The sequence below is a fragment of the Mytilus edulis genome, chromosome 7 (assembly GCF_963676685.1).
Source record: "Mytilus edulis chromosome 7, xbMytEdul2.2, whole genome shotgun sequence".
Taxonomy (NCBI): domain Eukaryota; kingdom Metazoa; phylum Mollusca; class Bivalvia; order Mytilida; family Mytilidae; genus Mytilus; species Mytilus edulis.
The window spans coordinates 77,796,981-77,809,155 of NC_092350.1; the positions used below are offsets into that span (position 1 = coordinate 77,796,981).

The following is a 12,175-nucleotide window of genomic DNA, read 5'->3' on the forward strand; positions in this document are numbered from 1 at the left end:
AACGGGGAAAAGTCCAATCTTCAATACATATTGAAATAATTCTGACAACAATTTTACTTGTTTCTTATGTAAAATAAAATATAAAGAAGATTGATTTGAAATAGAGTATCTGTTGTCTTGGGAGTATGGGAGAAATCGTTTCTTGGCTAAAATCTGATAACAATCAATCTGATTCAATGCATATAATCAGAGCTTACACAGACACGAAAAAAGTTAGAACTTATATACATGAGAACAGTCAAAACTTACACAGACACGAATAAAGTTAGAACTTATATACATAAGAACAGTCAAAACTTACATAGACATGAAAACAGTCAGAACTTTATATGGACATGAAAACAGTCAGAACTTTATATAGACATGAAAACAGTCAGAACTTTATATAGACATGAAAACAGTCAGAACTTTATATAGACATGAAAACAGTCAGAACTTATAGACATAAGAACAGGAAGATCTAACATAGACATGAAAACAGTCAGAGCTAAATCAGACATGAAAGCAGTCAGAACTTATAGACGTGAAAATAAAAGCAGCTTACGCAAATTAAAACAGTCAGAACTTAAAGAAGCATGACAACAGTCAGAACTTAATAGAGGCAGTAACAGTTTGAAATGCAAAAACATTTCAGAACTTGCACATATACTAGTTATATGAACACGAACTGGTAGAAACCTCAATAATCACATGATGGTGATAAAAATAGTCAATGTGGTGTATAAGTTTTTATACGACCGCAAAATTTGAAAAAATTTTCGTCGTATATTGCTATCACGTTGGCGTCATCGTCGTCGTCGTCGTCGTCCGAATACTTTTAGTTTTCGCACTTTAACTTTAGTAAAAGTGAATGGAAATCTATGAAATTTTAACACAAGGTTTATGACCACAAAAGGAAGGTTGGTATTGATTTTGAAAGTTTTGGTCCCAACATTTTAGGAATTAGGGGCCAAAAAGGGCCCAAATAAGCATTTTCTTGGTTTTCGCACTATAACTTTAGTTTAAGTTAATAGAAATCTATGAAATTTTGACACAAGGTTTATGACCACAAAAGGAAGGTTGGGATTGATTTTGGGAGTTTTGGTTTCAACAGTTTAGGAATTAGGGGCCAAAAAAGGGCCCAAATAAGCATTATTCTTGGTTTTCGCACAATAACTTTAGTTTAAGTAAATAGAAATCAATGAAATTTAAACACAATGTTAATGACTACAAAAGGAAGGTTGATATTGATTTTGGGAGTTTAGGTCCCAACAGTTTAGGAATTAGGGGCCAAAAAGGGACCCAAATAAGCATTTTTCTTGGTTTTCGCACCATAACGTTAGTATAAGTAAATAGAAATCTATGAAATTTAAACACAAGGTTTATGACCATAAAAGGAAGGTTGGTATTGATTTTGGGAGTTTTGGTCCCAACAGAATAAGGGGCCCAAAGGGTCCAAAATTAAACTTTGTTTGATTTCATCAAAATTGAATAATTGGGGTTCTTTGATATGCCGAATCTAACTGTCATGACTGTGTATGTAGATTCTTAACTTTTGGTTTTCAAATTAAGGTCCAAACTTAGTTTGATTTTGACAAAAAATGAATCGGTTAGGTTCTTTGATATGCTGAATCTAAAAATGTATTTAGATTCTTGATTATTGGCCCAGTTTTCAAGTTGTTCCAAATCGGGGTCCAAAATTAAACTTTGTTTGATTTCATCAAAAACTGAATAAATGGGGTTCTTTGATATACCAAATCTAACTGTGTATGTAGATTCTTCATTTTTGGTCATGTTTTCAAATTGGTCTACACTAAAGTCCAAAGGGTCCAAAATTAAACTTAGTCTGATTTTAACAAAAATTGAAATCTTGGGGTTCTTTGATATGCTGAATCCAAAAATGTACTTAGATTTTTTATTATGGGCCCAGTTTTCAAGTTGGTCCAAATCAGGATCTAAAATTATTATATTAAGTATTGTGCAATAGCAAGTCTTTTCAATTGCACAGTATTACGCAATGGCAAGAAATATCTAATTGCACAATATTGTGAAATAGCAATTTTTTTTTTTAATTAGAGTTATCTTTCTTTGTCCAGAATAGTAAGCAAGAAATATCTAATTGCAAAATATTGTGCAATAGCAAGATTTTTTTTTAATTGGAGTTATCTTTCTTTGTCCAGAATCAACTTAAATCTTTGTTATATACAATATACAATGTATATTCACTTTTTACTACCAACTGATAAATTAAAATAATCTTTACCATTCAGTGATAACAAGTAGTTTTTTTACATCTTAATATTTTATGATGTATTTAAATGAGTAGTTATTGTTGCAAACTCCATTAGAAATTTTAATTGAGATTAGTTTTGGAATAAGGGAAAGGGGGATGTGATTAAAAAAATTGGGTTCAATTTTTCTCATTTGAAATTTCATAAATAAAAAAGAAAATTTCTTCAAACATTTTTTTGAGAGGATTAATATTCAACAGCATAGTGAATTGCTCTAAGAGAAAACAAAAATTTTAAGTTCATTAGAACACATTCATTCTGTGTCAGAAACCTATGCTGTGTCAACTATTTATTAATTATTGGCCTAGTTTTCAAGTTGGTCCAAATGGGGGTCCAAAATTAAACTTTGTTTGATTTCATCAAAAATTGAATAAATGGGTTCTTTGATATGCCAAATCTAACTGTGTATGTAGATTCTTAATTTTTGGTCCAGTTTTCAAATTGGTCTACATTAAGGTCCAAAGGGTCCAAAATTAAACTAAGTTTGATTTTAACAAAAATTAAATTCTTGGGCTTATTTGATATGCTTTATCTAAATATGTACTTTGATTTTTAATTATGGGCTCAGGATTCCATATCAAGTATTGTGCAATAGCAAGAAATTTTCAATTGCACAGTATTACACAATAGCAAGAAATATCTAATTGCACAATATTGTGCAATAGCAATTAATTTTCAATTGGAGTTATCTTTCTTTGTATAGAATAGTAGTTGATAATATACGTTGGAAATTTGCCAGACATGACTATGATGTCATTTTCTATTTTTATTTGCCAATAGCTTTATGTAAATAACTTCATTGGAAATTTGCCAATATAAAATGTTGCTGATGTAGCTTTTTTTCCTTATCTAAAATGTTTTTAGATAATGTATGTTGGACATTTGCCAGACATGACTATGATGTCATTTTCTATTTTTATTTGCCAATAACTTCATGTAAATAACTTCATTGGAAATTTGCCAATATAAAATGTTCCTGATGAAGTTTTTTTTATTGTTTTATACAATAAACAATGTATATTCACTTTTACTACCAACCAATTTTTACCATTCAGAGATAACAAGCACTTTATTTTACATTTTAATATTTTATGATGTATTTAAAAGAGTAGTTATTGTTGCAAACTCCATTAGAAATTTGAATCGATATCAGTTTTGGAAAAAGGGAAACAGGATGTGAAAAAAAGGGGGGGGGGTTAAATTTTTCTCATTTCAGATTTCATAAATAAAAAGAAAATTTCTTCAAACATTTTTTTGAGAGGATTAATATTTAACAGCATAGTGAATTGCTCAAAGGCAAAAAAACACTTTTAAGTTCATTAGACCACATTCATTCTGTGTCAGAAACCTATGCTGTGTCAACTATTTAATTTTAGATTTAAAAAGTTTGAAGAAGAAATCTTTAATTGATTTGTAAAATCTTGACATTTGTTTTGTGTAAAAAAAAAACATGTAATGTCAAAAATTTGATCACAATCCAAATTCAGAGCTGTATCACGCTTGAATGTTTTGTCCATACTTGCCCCAACTGTTCAGGGTTCGACCTCTGCGGTCGTATAAAGCTGCGCCCTGCGGAGCACCTGGTTGGTCCTGTTTTGAAATTGGTCTACACTAAAGTCCAAAGGGTCTAAAATTAAACTTAGTCTGATTTTAACAAAAATTGAAATCTTGGGGTTCTTTGATATGCTGAATCCAAAAATGTACTTAGATTTTTTATTATGGGCCCAGTTTTCAAGTTGGTCCAAATCAGGATCTAAAATTATTATATTAAGTATTGTGCAATAGCAAGTCTTTTCAATTGCACAGTATTGCGCAATGGCAAGAAATATCTAATTGCACAATATTGTGAAATAGCAAATTTTTTTTTAATTAGAGTTATCTTTCTTTGTCCAGAATAGTAAGCAAGAAATATCTAATTGCAAAATATTGTGCAATAGCAAGATTTTTTTTTAATTGGAGTTATCTTTCTTTGTCCAGAATCAACTTAATTTTTTTGTTATATACAATATACAATGTATATTCACTTTTTACTACCAACTGATAAATTAAAATAATCTTTACCATTCAGTGATAACAAGCAGTTTTTTTACATCTTAATATTTTATGATGTATTTAAATGAGTAGTTATTGTTGCAAACTCCTTTAGAAATTTTAATTGAGATTAGTTTTGGAATAAGGGAAAGGGGGATGTGATTAAAAAAATTGGGTTCAATTTTTCTCATTTGAAATTTCATAAATAAAAAAGAAAATTTCTTCAAACATTTTTTTGAGAGGTTTAATATTCAACAGCACAGTGAATTGCTCTAAGAGAAAACAAAAATTTTAAGTTCATTAGAACACATTCATTCTGTGTCAAAAACCTATGCTGTGTCAACTATTTAATCACAATCCAAATTTAGAGCTGAATCCAGCTTGAATGTTGTGTCCATACTTGCCCCAACCGTTCAGGGTTCAACCTCTGCGGTCGTATAAAGCTACGCCCTGCGGAGCATCTGGTTAATGTTTTACTGACCACCATAACTCATAAACAGAAATGTTGACACATTCTGGTGATAAAACTAATCAATGTGGCGTAAATGTACAACGTTTTATTGACCGCCGAAACCAACAGAGAGACATGTGGATACATGCTGCATGGTGATAAACATAGCCAATGTAGCTATTAAACATTACTAACGGTAGTGTAAGTATTCAAGGTTTCACTGAGAACCAGCACTCACAGAGAGACATATGAACGCAATCATATATACTGACCAGTTCAAAACTTATTAAAAAAAAAATAGATTTTTCCAAGACTGACCGTTTTATTACATTAGGGAGCTATCATTATGTGAAGAAAAAGCAGGACCAAATAGAGTGTAAAATAAAAAGGCAAGACAAAGATTACAATTAAAAAAAATGCAGTACAAAATTTAACATCCAAGCTCCCCCTCCCCATTACAAATCATATGGTATTAGACATATGCGACATAAGATTTTTTTTGTATACAAGTTTATCATGTGCTATCATGAAGGATGTTTTCTTACTTGTTTGTATAGTTGCTGAATGTCCAGTGGCAAATAGTTTACGAATGTTCAGGACGAGATCATTTAGGCAAGAACAAATTATATTATGAAAACACATACAAAAGGAAAGTCAAATAATATGAGTCGACCATGATGGAAATTTGGACTTCCAATGAAACATCAGGTTAAGTAAGATATGCACGGAAATTTAGATATTCAAGGGTCCCTAATTTCCATAGTCACCCACCCATGTGGTTCCTCAATATATAGATTGATTGTTACAGATATATGCGACAAAATAAATATAAGAAGATGTGGCATGAGTGTCGATGAGACAACTCTCAATCCAAGTCAAAATCTGTTAAAGTTAACCATTATAGGTCAAAGTACGCGGACTTCAACACGGAGCCTTGGCTCACTCCGGACTGCTAACTATAAAGGGTCCTAAAAATGACCAGAGAAAAGCATTCAAACGGTGACCATATCATCGGTCTCATCTGTCCAAAAATTAAAAAAACAGAGAAACGAGAAACACTTATGAACCTCATCAACAAACGACAACTACTGAACACCATGTTCCTGATTGAGGACATGTGCAAACAGATCTAATGCTGTGGGTTTAAACGTTTATATAGGTACCAACCTTTATCCTCTCTTGAACCAATAGTGTAACATCATGTAAATAAATAAATAAAACAAATTTAACCATCTTTTGATTTATTGTCCCTTAACAACTTGTGTGTCCGACTAAGCTACTTTAAAACATATTTTATTTCAAAAAATCATGTACATGACATACACATATAAATACAGTGATACAATATTGAGGGGGGGGGGGGCAAGGGGTTTAACTGTTATGCTGTTATGGGGCAATTTAATTCTTTGTTATCTGTTATTTTGAAAATATATTTGCTGTTAGCTGTTATTGTCTTATTCTTTGTTAGCTGTTATTGGGCTTTTAGTTTTTTTGTTATCTGTTTTGTGATAATGTATTTGCTGTTAACTGTTATTGAAAATTGGAATGTTAGCATTTTTTTTTGACAGCCAATATTTGGTAGAAATTGAAGATCATTGGACATTGGGGTCTACCACTACTAATATGTTTGTCCCGTATTCAGAGAAGGATTCCATTAACATTTACCCATCACAGAAGTGAGGTCCAGGACAATTCAAGTATATCTTATGATAATCCTTTGTAATAAATTCCATTTTTTTATGAATGTGTACTTAGAATTATCTTAATTTTTTGTATGAGAATAATGTTCCTTGTTTCCCGTACGAACATATTAAATTAAAAATAATTCTTAATATGACAAAAAGGAAAACATATGGCCAGGAATATCTGACAAGGATCTCAATTAAGGACTAGGTCCTAACAACCAGTTAACCTTTTATATAATATGGTACATAGACTCAGCTCTGATTCTTTTCAAAGCAGAACCAAATGCATTGTACAATGAAAGTTCCAACCATGTACTTGGGTCCAAAGCTGCACATAACTCATTACAAACAAAGATTTCTTTTGTTTCAAGCTATTGTTTCCCTACTAAACTATGTATTCTACTTACTAGTACACTTGGTACAATCAAAAACCTCAGCTGATAAAAAATTGTTCAAATAAGGCCTTTGAAAATAGTGGAATAAATTGCTTTTGGCGTGTCAAAATTAGTTCGAAGTACTTGATAAATTGCATGCTTATAATTGGTGCTTTTCATTTTGCTACCCTATATACCACTTTGCCTCATAGTCTTATTAAGAAAAAATCACACACCTCATTAAATGGTCATTAAGAAAAAGTCGGAATAATCAAACTCTTTTAGGTCATTTTTTTTATTAGCAACAAAGGGAGCTTCAGTCAATATACATGTATATAAACAATACACCAACGTTTCATGAGAACTGCTGAAAGCATTTTTGAGTTATTTTTGAAAACTAGAAAATACCACCTTTTTTTAATGAATAAAATCCCTTAACTCAATAACATAAAATCTAAAATTAATAAAAATCGAAAGGGAGTTTACAACAATAGATATAAACATTTCAGCGAAGTTTCATGAGAACTGCTGAAAACATTTTTGTGTTAATGTCTGAAAACTGGAAAATACCCCCTTTTTAATTAATAAAACCAGTTAACTCGGAAACGTAAAATCTAAAATTTATAAAAAATTGAAAGTGACCTCATGTTAATAGATATAACCAATTCACCAAAATTCCTTGCTTTGTGAAAGCATTTTTGAGATATTATCAGAAAACTGGAAAAAAAAACCACCAATTTTATTGAACAAGAGTGCACACACTGAAATGTCTCGCCTCCTTTACTAATCATTGATATTATGTTGATACTCCTAAATATAAAGCTTTTTTACGACTGTCACATAAACTTAACATGAACCATGAAAATGAGTTCAAGGTCAGTTGAACCATATGCCAGGCAGACATGTACAGCTAACAATGCTTCCATACAACAAATATAGTTGACCTATTGCTTATAGTTTAAGAAAATAGACCAAAACACAAAAACTTAACACTGAGCACTAAACCGTGAAAACCAGGTCAAGGTCAAATAGAACCTGCACAACTGACATATAGATCATAAAATATTTCCATACACCAAATATAGCTGACCTATGACATACAGTATTAGATAAAAAGACCAAAACTCAAAAACTTAACTTTGACTACTGAACCATGAAAATGAGGTCAAGGTCAGATGACATCTGCCCGCTAGACATGTACATCTTACAATCATTCCATACAACAAATATAGTAAACCTATTGCATAAAGTATGAGAAAAACAGACCAAAACACAAAAACTTAACTATAACCACTGAACCATGAAAATGAGGTCAAGGTCAGATGACACCTGCCAGTTGGACATGTACACCTTACAGTCCTTCCATACACCGAATATACTAGACCTATTGCTTATAGTATCTGAGATAAGGACTTGACCACCAAAACTTAACCTTGTTCACTGATCCATGAAATGAGGTCGAGGTCAAGTGAAAACTGTCTGACAGGCATGAGGACCTTGCAAGGTACTCACATACTAAATATAGTCATCCTATTACTTACAGTAAAAGAGAATTTAACATTACAAAAAATCTGAACTTTTTTTTCAAGTGGTCACTGAACCATGAAAATGAGGTCAAGGACAATGGACATGTGACTGACCGAAACTTCGTAACATGAGGCATCTATATACAAAATATGAAGCATCCAGGTCTTCCACCTTCTAAAATATATAGCTTTTAAGAAGTGAGCTAACACCGCCGCCGGATCGCTATCCCTATGTCGAGCTTTCTGCAACAAAAGTTGCAGGCTCGACAATAAAAACCCATTACCCAGAAACTTAAATCTAAAATTTATAAAAAAAAAAAAAAAAGAAAAAAAAAAGGGAGCTCACGTCAATAGATATAAACAATTTCCCAAAGTTTAATGCAAATTGGTTAAAGAGTTTTTGAGTTAATAATACCGACATGTTGACGACAGACGGACAACAGTATACCATAATACGTTCCGTAAACGAGCGTATAAAAAAATATTATAATATATTGAGTAGTAATTTAAACACATTCTAGATACATAAATTAATACTAAAAACATAGTCATAGAAAATGGAATGCATTACTCATTACAAAGGATTATATCCTTAATAAGAAATACTGATTTGTCAAAGACTGAATTATTTTAATATTTTATTTACTGTTATCTGTTTTTGTCCATTTTAATTCCTTGTTATCTGTTATGAGCCAAATCAATTTGCTGTTTTGCTGTTATTGGGACCCCCCTTGCCCCCCTCAATATTATTACAAAGGGATTCCGGAAACAAGGTTTCCCTTATATTAATCCGTCTCCGACTAGGCTAACTGATTTTCTTATTTTTTTAGGTATTTATTTTAATTTCTATCTGGAAACAGTACATCGAAGACGTAATGTTTTATGTTCATTTACTTTTATTGTGACGCGGGTACAGTATATTATGATCTTGTTGTTATTTTTATTTTTTGTATTTTGTTATGTTGTGTCACAACTATAAACATGTAGTTTTATGACAATAAAGATTTGAATTGAATTGAATTGAATTGAATTAAAAACAGAGAAATTATATAGGAGTGTACTTATATAAAACGGCGATAAGTATCCGCTATTGGAAGGAAATACATATTGAAGAATATAACGTTGGTCTCTTTCCCCCGACTTAAATGCTCCCTTCAAAACAAACAAAAGTAAGTTTATGCATATGTGACGTTTTCAAAATCATGTCCTGCTCTTAAAAGGTGTCTTGTAATTGGGCAGTTCCTTTCTTTTGTATAAAATGACCGATGGTTATTTAGTCGGATGTTAAATGGTGTTTCTGTTTCACCAACCAACACTATCGAAACCCAATTCGTCAGCACAGTCACAAAGAAAAAATACAACATATATATATATTCAAAACATCAAATTGCAAAACGCAAAATTGCATTTATGTTCTAACGTGTGGAACTTGCAAAATACAATATGTTGGTGAAACAGAAACACCATTTAACATCCGACTAAATAACCATCGGTCATTTTATACAAAAGAAAGGAACTGCCCAATTACAAGACACCTTTTAAGAGCAGGACATGATTTTGAAAACGTCACATTTCAAATCATTGAGAAAAATCAAAATTGGGATACACAAGGAAGACAAAAAAGAGAGAGATTTTGGATGCACCAGTTACGAACTCTTGAACCTGATGGACTCAATGAGAGTTGGGGAAACAAACAATATTTTAATTTAGGCCTGAGAGAGACGAAAAAAGATTTAAAAACAAATCAAAACCATAATTATCTTGAAATCATACAAATTAATTTATAGAAATTCATACAATTAATCGAACATCTATAAATGTGTTAAACTTTTATTCCAAGTTCATGTAGTTGTAGCTACAAACATATTTTATGCAACATCGATCAATATGTTACACTTTTCCTCAACTCTTGTATAGCTTTAGCTACAAAAATATTTTTTGTCATGCATCCGATTTCACCTTGAGAGATGCACACGCCTGATGAAGCTAATTTGTTTAGCGAAATATTGCGTATTTCTATTTAACATCTAATAGAACTTTTTAATGTATTAATTAGTGTGTTTAAGTTATATTCTTAGACATATATATGTCTAAATTTGTTTTTGTTCCTTACAGAGTTGCACAAGAACTTGCATACTGGAGATAAAGTAACATTGACAATAAGATGTTAAAGGGAGAAGAGGATTTAATCACAACCAATGGAACTCTACAGAGACACATAAACACACTGGCTGGTAAAACACATTATAAATGTGATGTTTGTGCTAGAGAATTTACTCAAGGTAGTCGCTTAAAGAGACATGTAAGAACACATACAGGTGAAAAATCTAATGAATGTGATGTTTGCTTTAGAGAATTTAGTCAAAGTAGTGTCTTAAAGAGACATATGAGAACACATACTGGTGAAAAACCTCATAAATGTGATGTTTGTGCTAGTGAATTTTCTCAAGGAAGTCAACTAAAAGCCCACATGAGCACACATACAGGAGATAACCCACATGGCTGTGATGTATGTGGTAAACAGTTCAGTTATCTTAGTAGTTTACAGAGACACACGAGAACACATACAGGCATAAAACCCCATAACTGTGATGTATGTGGTAAAGGGTTTAATCAGCTTGTTAATTTACAGAGTCACATGAGAATACATACAGGTGATAAACCTTATATCTGTGATGTATGTGGTAAACGGTTTAGTGAGCAAGGTAGTTTACAGAGACACACGAAAACACATACAGAAGATAAAAATCATCATTGTGATACATGTGGTAAATGGTTTAGTCAGCCTGCTCATTTAAAGAGTCACATGAGAACACATACAAGTGATAAACCTTATAACTGTGATGTATGTGGTAAAGAATTTCGTGAGAAATGTAATTTACAGATTCACATGAGAATACATACAGATGATAAACCTTATAACTGTGATATATGTGGTAAAGGATTTCGTGGGAAAGGTAATATTCAGATTCACATGAGAATACATACAGGTGATAAACCTTATGAATGTTGTGAATGTGGTAAAGGGTTTAGTCAGTTTGCTAATTTACAGAGACACATGAGAACGCACACAGGTGATAAACCTCACGACTGTGATGTATGTGGTAAAGGGTTTAGTCATCGTTTTAATTTACAGAGACATACGAGTATACATACAGGTGATAAACCTTATGATTGTGATGTATGTGGTAAAGGGTTTAGTCACCTTAATAATTTACAGACTCACATAAGAACACATACAGGTGACACACATCATGATTGTGATGTATGTGGTAAACAGTTTAGTAGGCTTGATAGTTTGAAGAGACACATGAGAATACATATTGTCGATAAATCAGATAACATTCACAATGACTGTCGTTGAGGGTCAGTGTGAGTGATACATTGTATTTACATCTAGACACATGAAAACACATACTAGTTAAATCAAGAAAAATCTAATTTCATAAAATATTTCATGACTTGCACAGAACACATACTTGCGACAAACATCATAAATATGATGTACATGCTGAAAAGTTGTTTTCAGAAGCTTAAGAAATGCAGTAAAGAGACACATACTGGAAATTACTGTTAAAGCTTATATATGTAATTTATTTAGAAGAGGGTTGGAACAGTCTCCGGGACAAGTTTGCAATTCCGCTGAGTGCAAAAGTTGTCACCTTAATTTTTGGAGTTAAGTCAAAACAAAGTTGATAACTTGGTTGGTATTGGTTCCCTGATATTTGTCCTAAAATTTTTTGGATCTAGCACCACTGTTGAAAAAGTTATGCCCCTTTTTTTAACAATTTCCTCAGAGGAAAAGTACTTTTCCTCAAGGGAAATCAAATTTCCCTGA

The 12,175-nt window shown here is 31.9% G+C and overlaps 1 protein-coding gene across 2 annotated transcripts in view; it reads left to right on the forward strand.

Annotated features, from left to right (window-relative positions):
* The first annotated feature begins 9,426 nt into the window (after positions 1 to 9,426).
* The window catches only part of LOC139482323 (zinc finger protein 45-like), a 109,433-nt gene continuing 106,684 nt past the window's right edge, over positions 9,427 to 12,175 (forward strand). Inside the window, exons 1-2 of one of the 2 annotated variants that reach the window (XM_071266149.1) lie at positions 9,427 to 9,506; positions 10,453 to 11,942. In XM_071266149.1, the coding sequence (XP_071122250.1) occupies positions 10,502 to 11,701 (1,200 nt within the window). In that variant the 5' untranslated portion in view covers positions 9,427 to 9,506; positions 10,453 to 10,501 and the 3' untranslated portion in view covers positions 11,702 to 11,942. Of the gene's footprint in view, positions 9,507 to 10,452; positions 11,943 to 12,175 lie in introns of those variants that run through there. The other variant, XM_071266147.1, reaches the window with a different exon arrangement.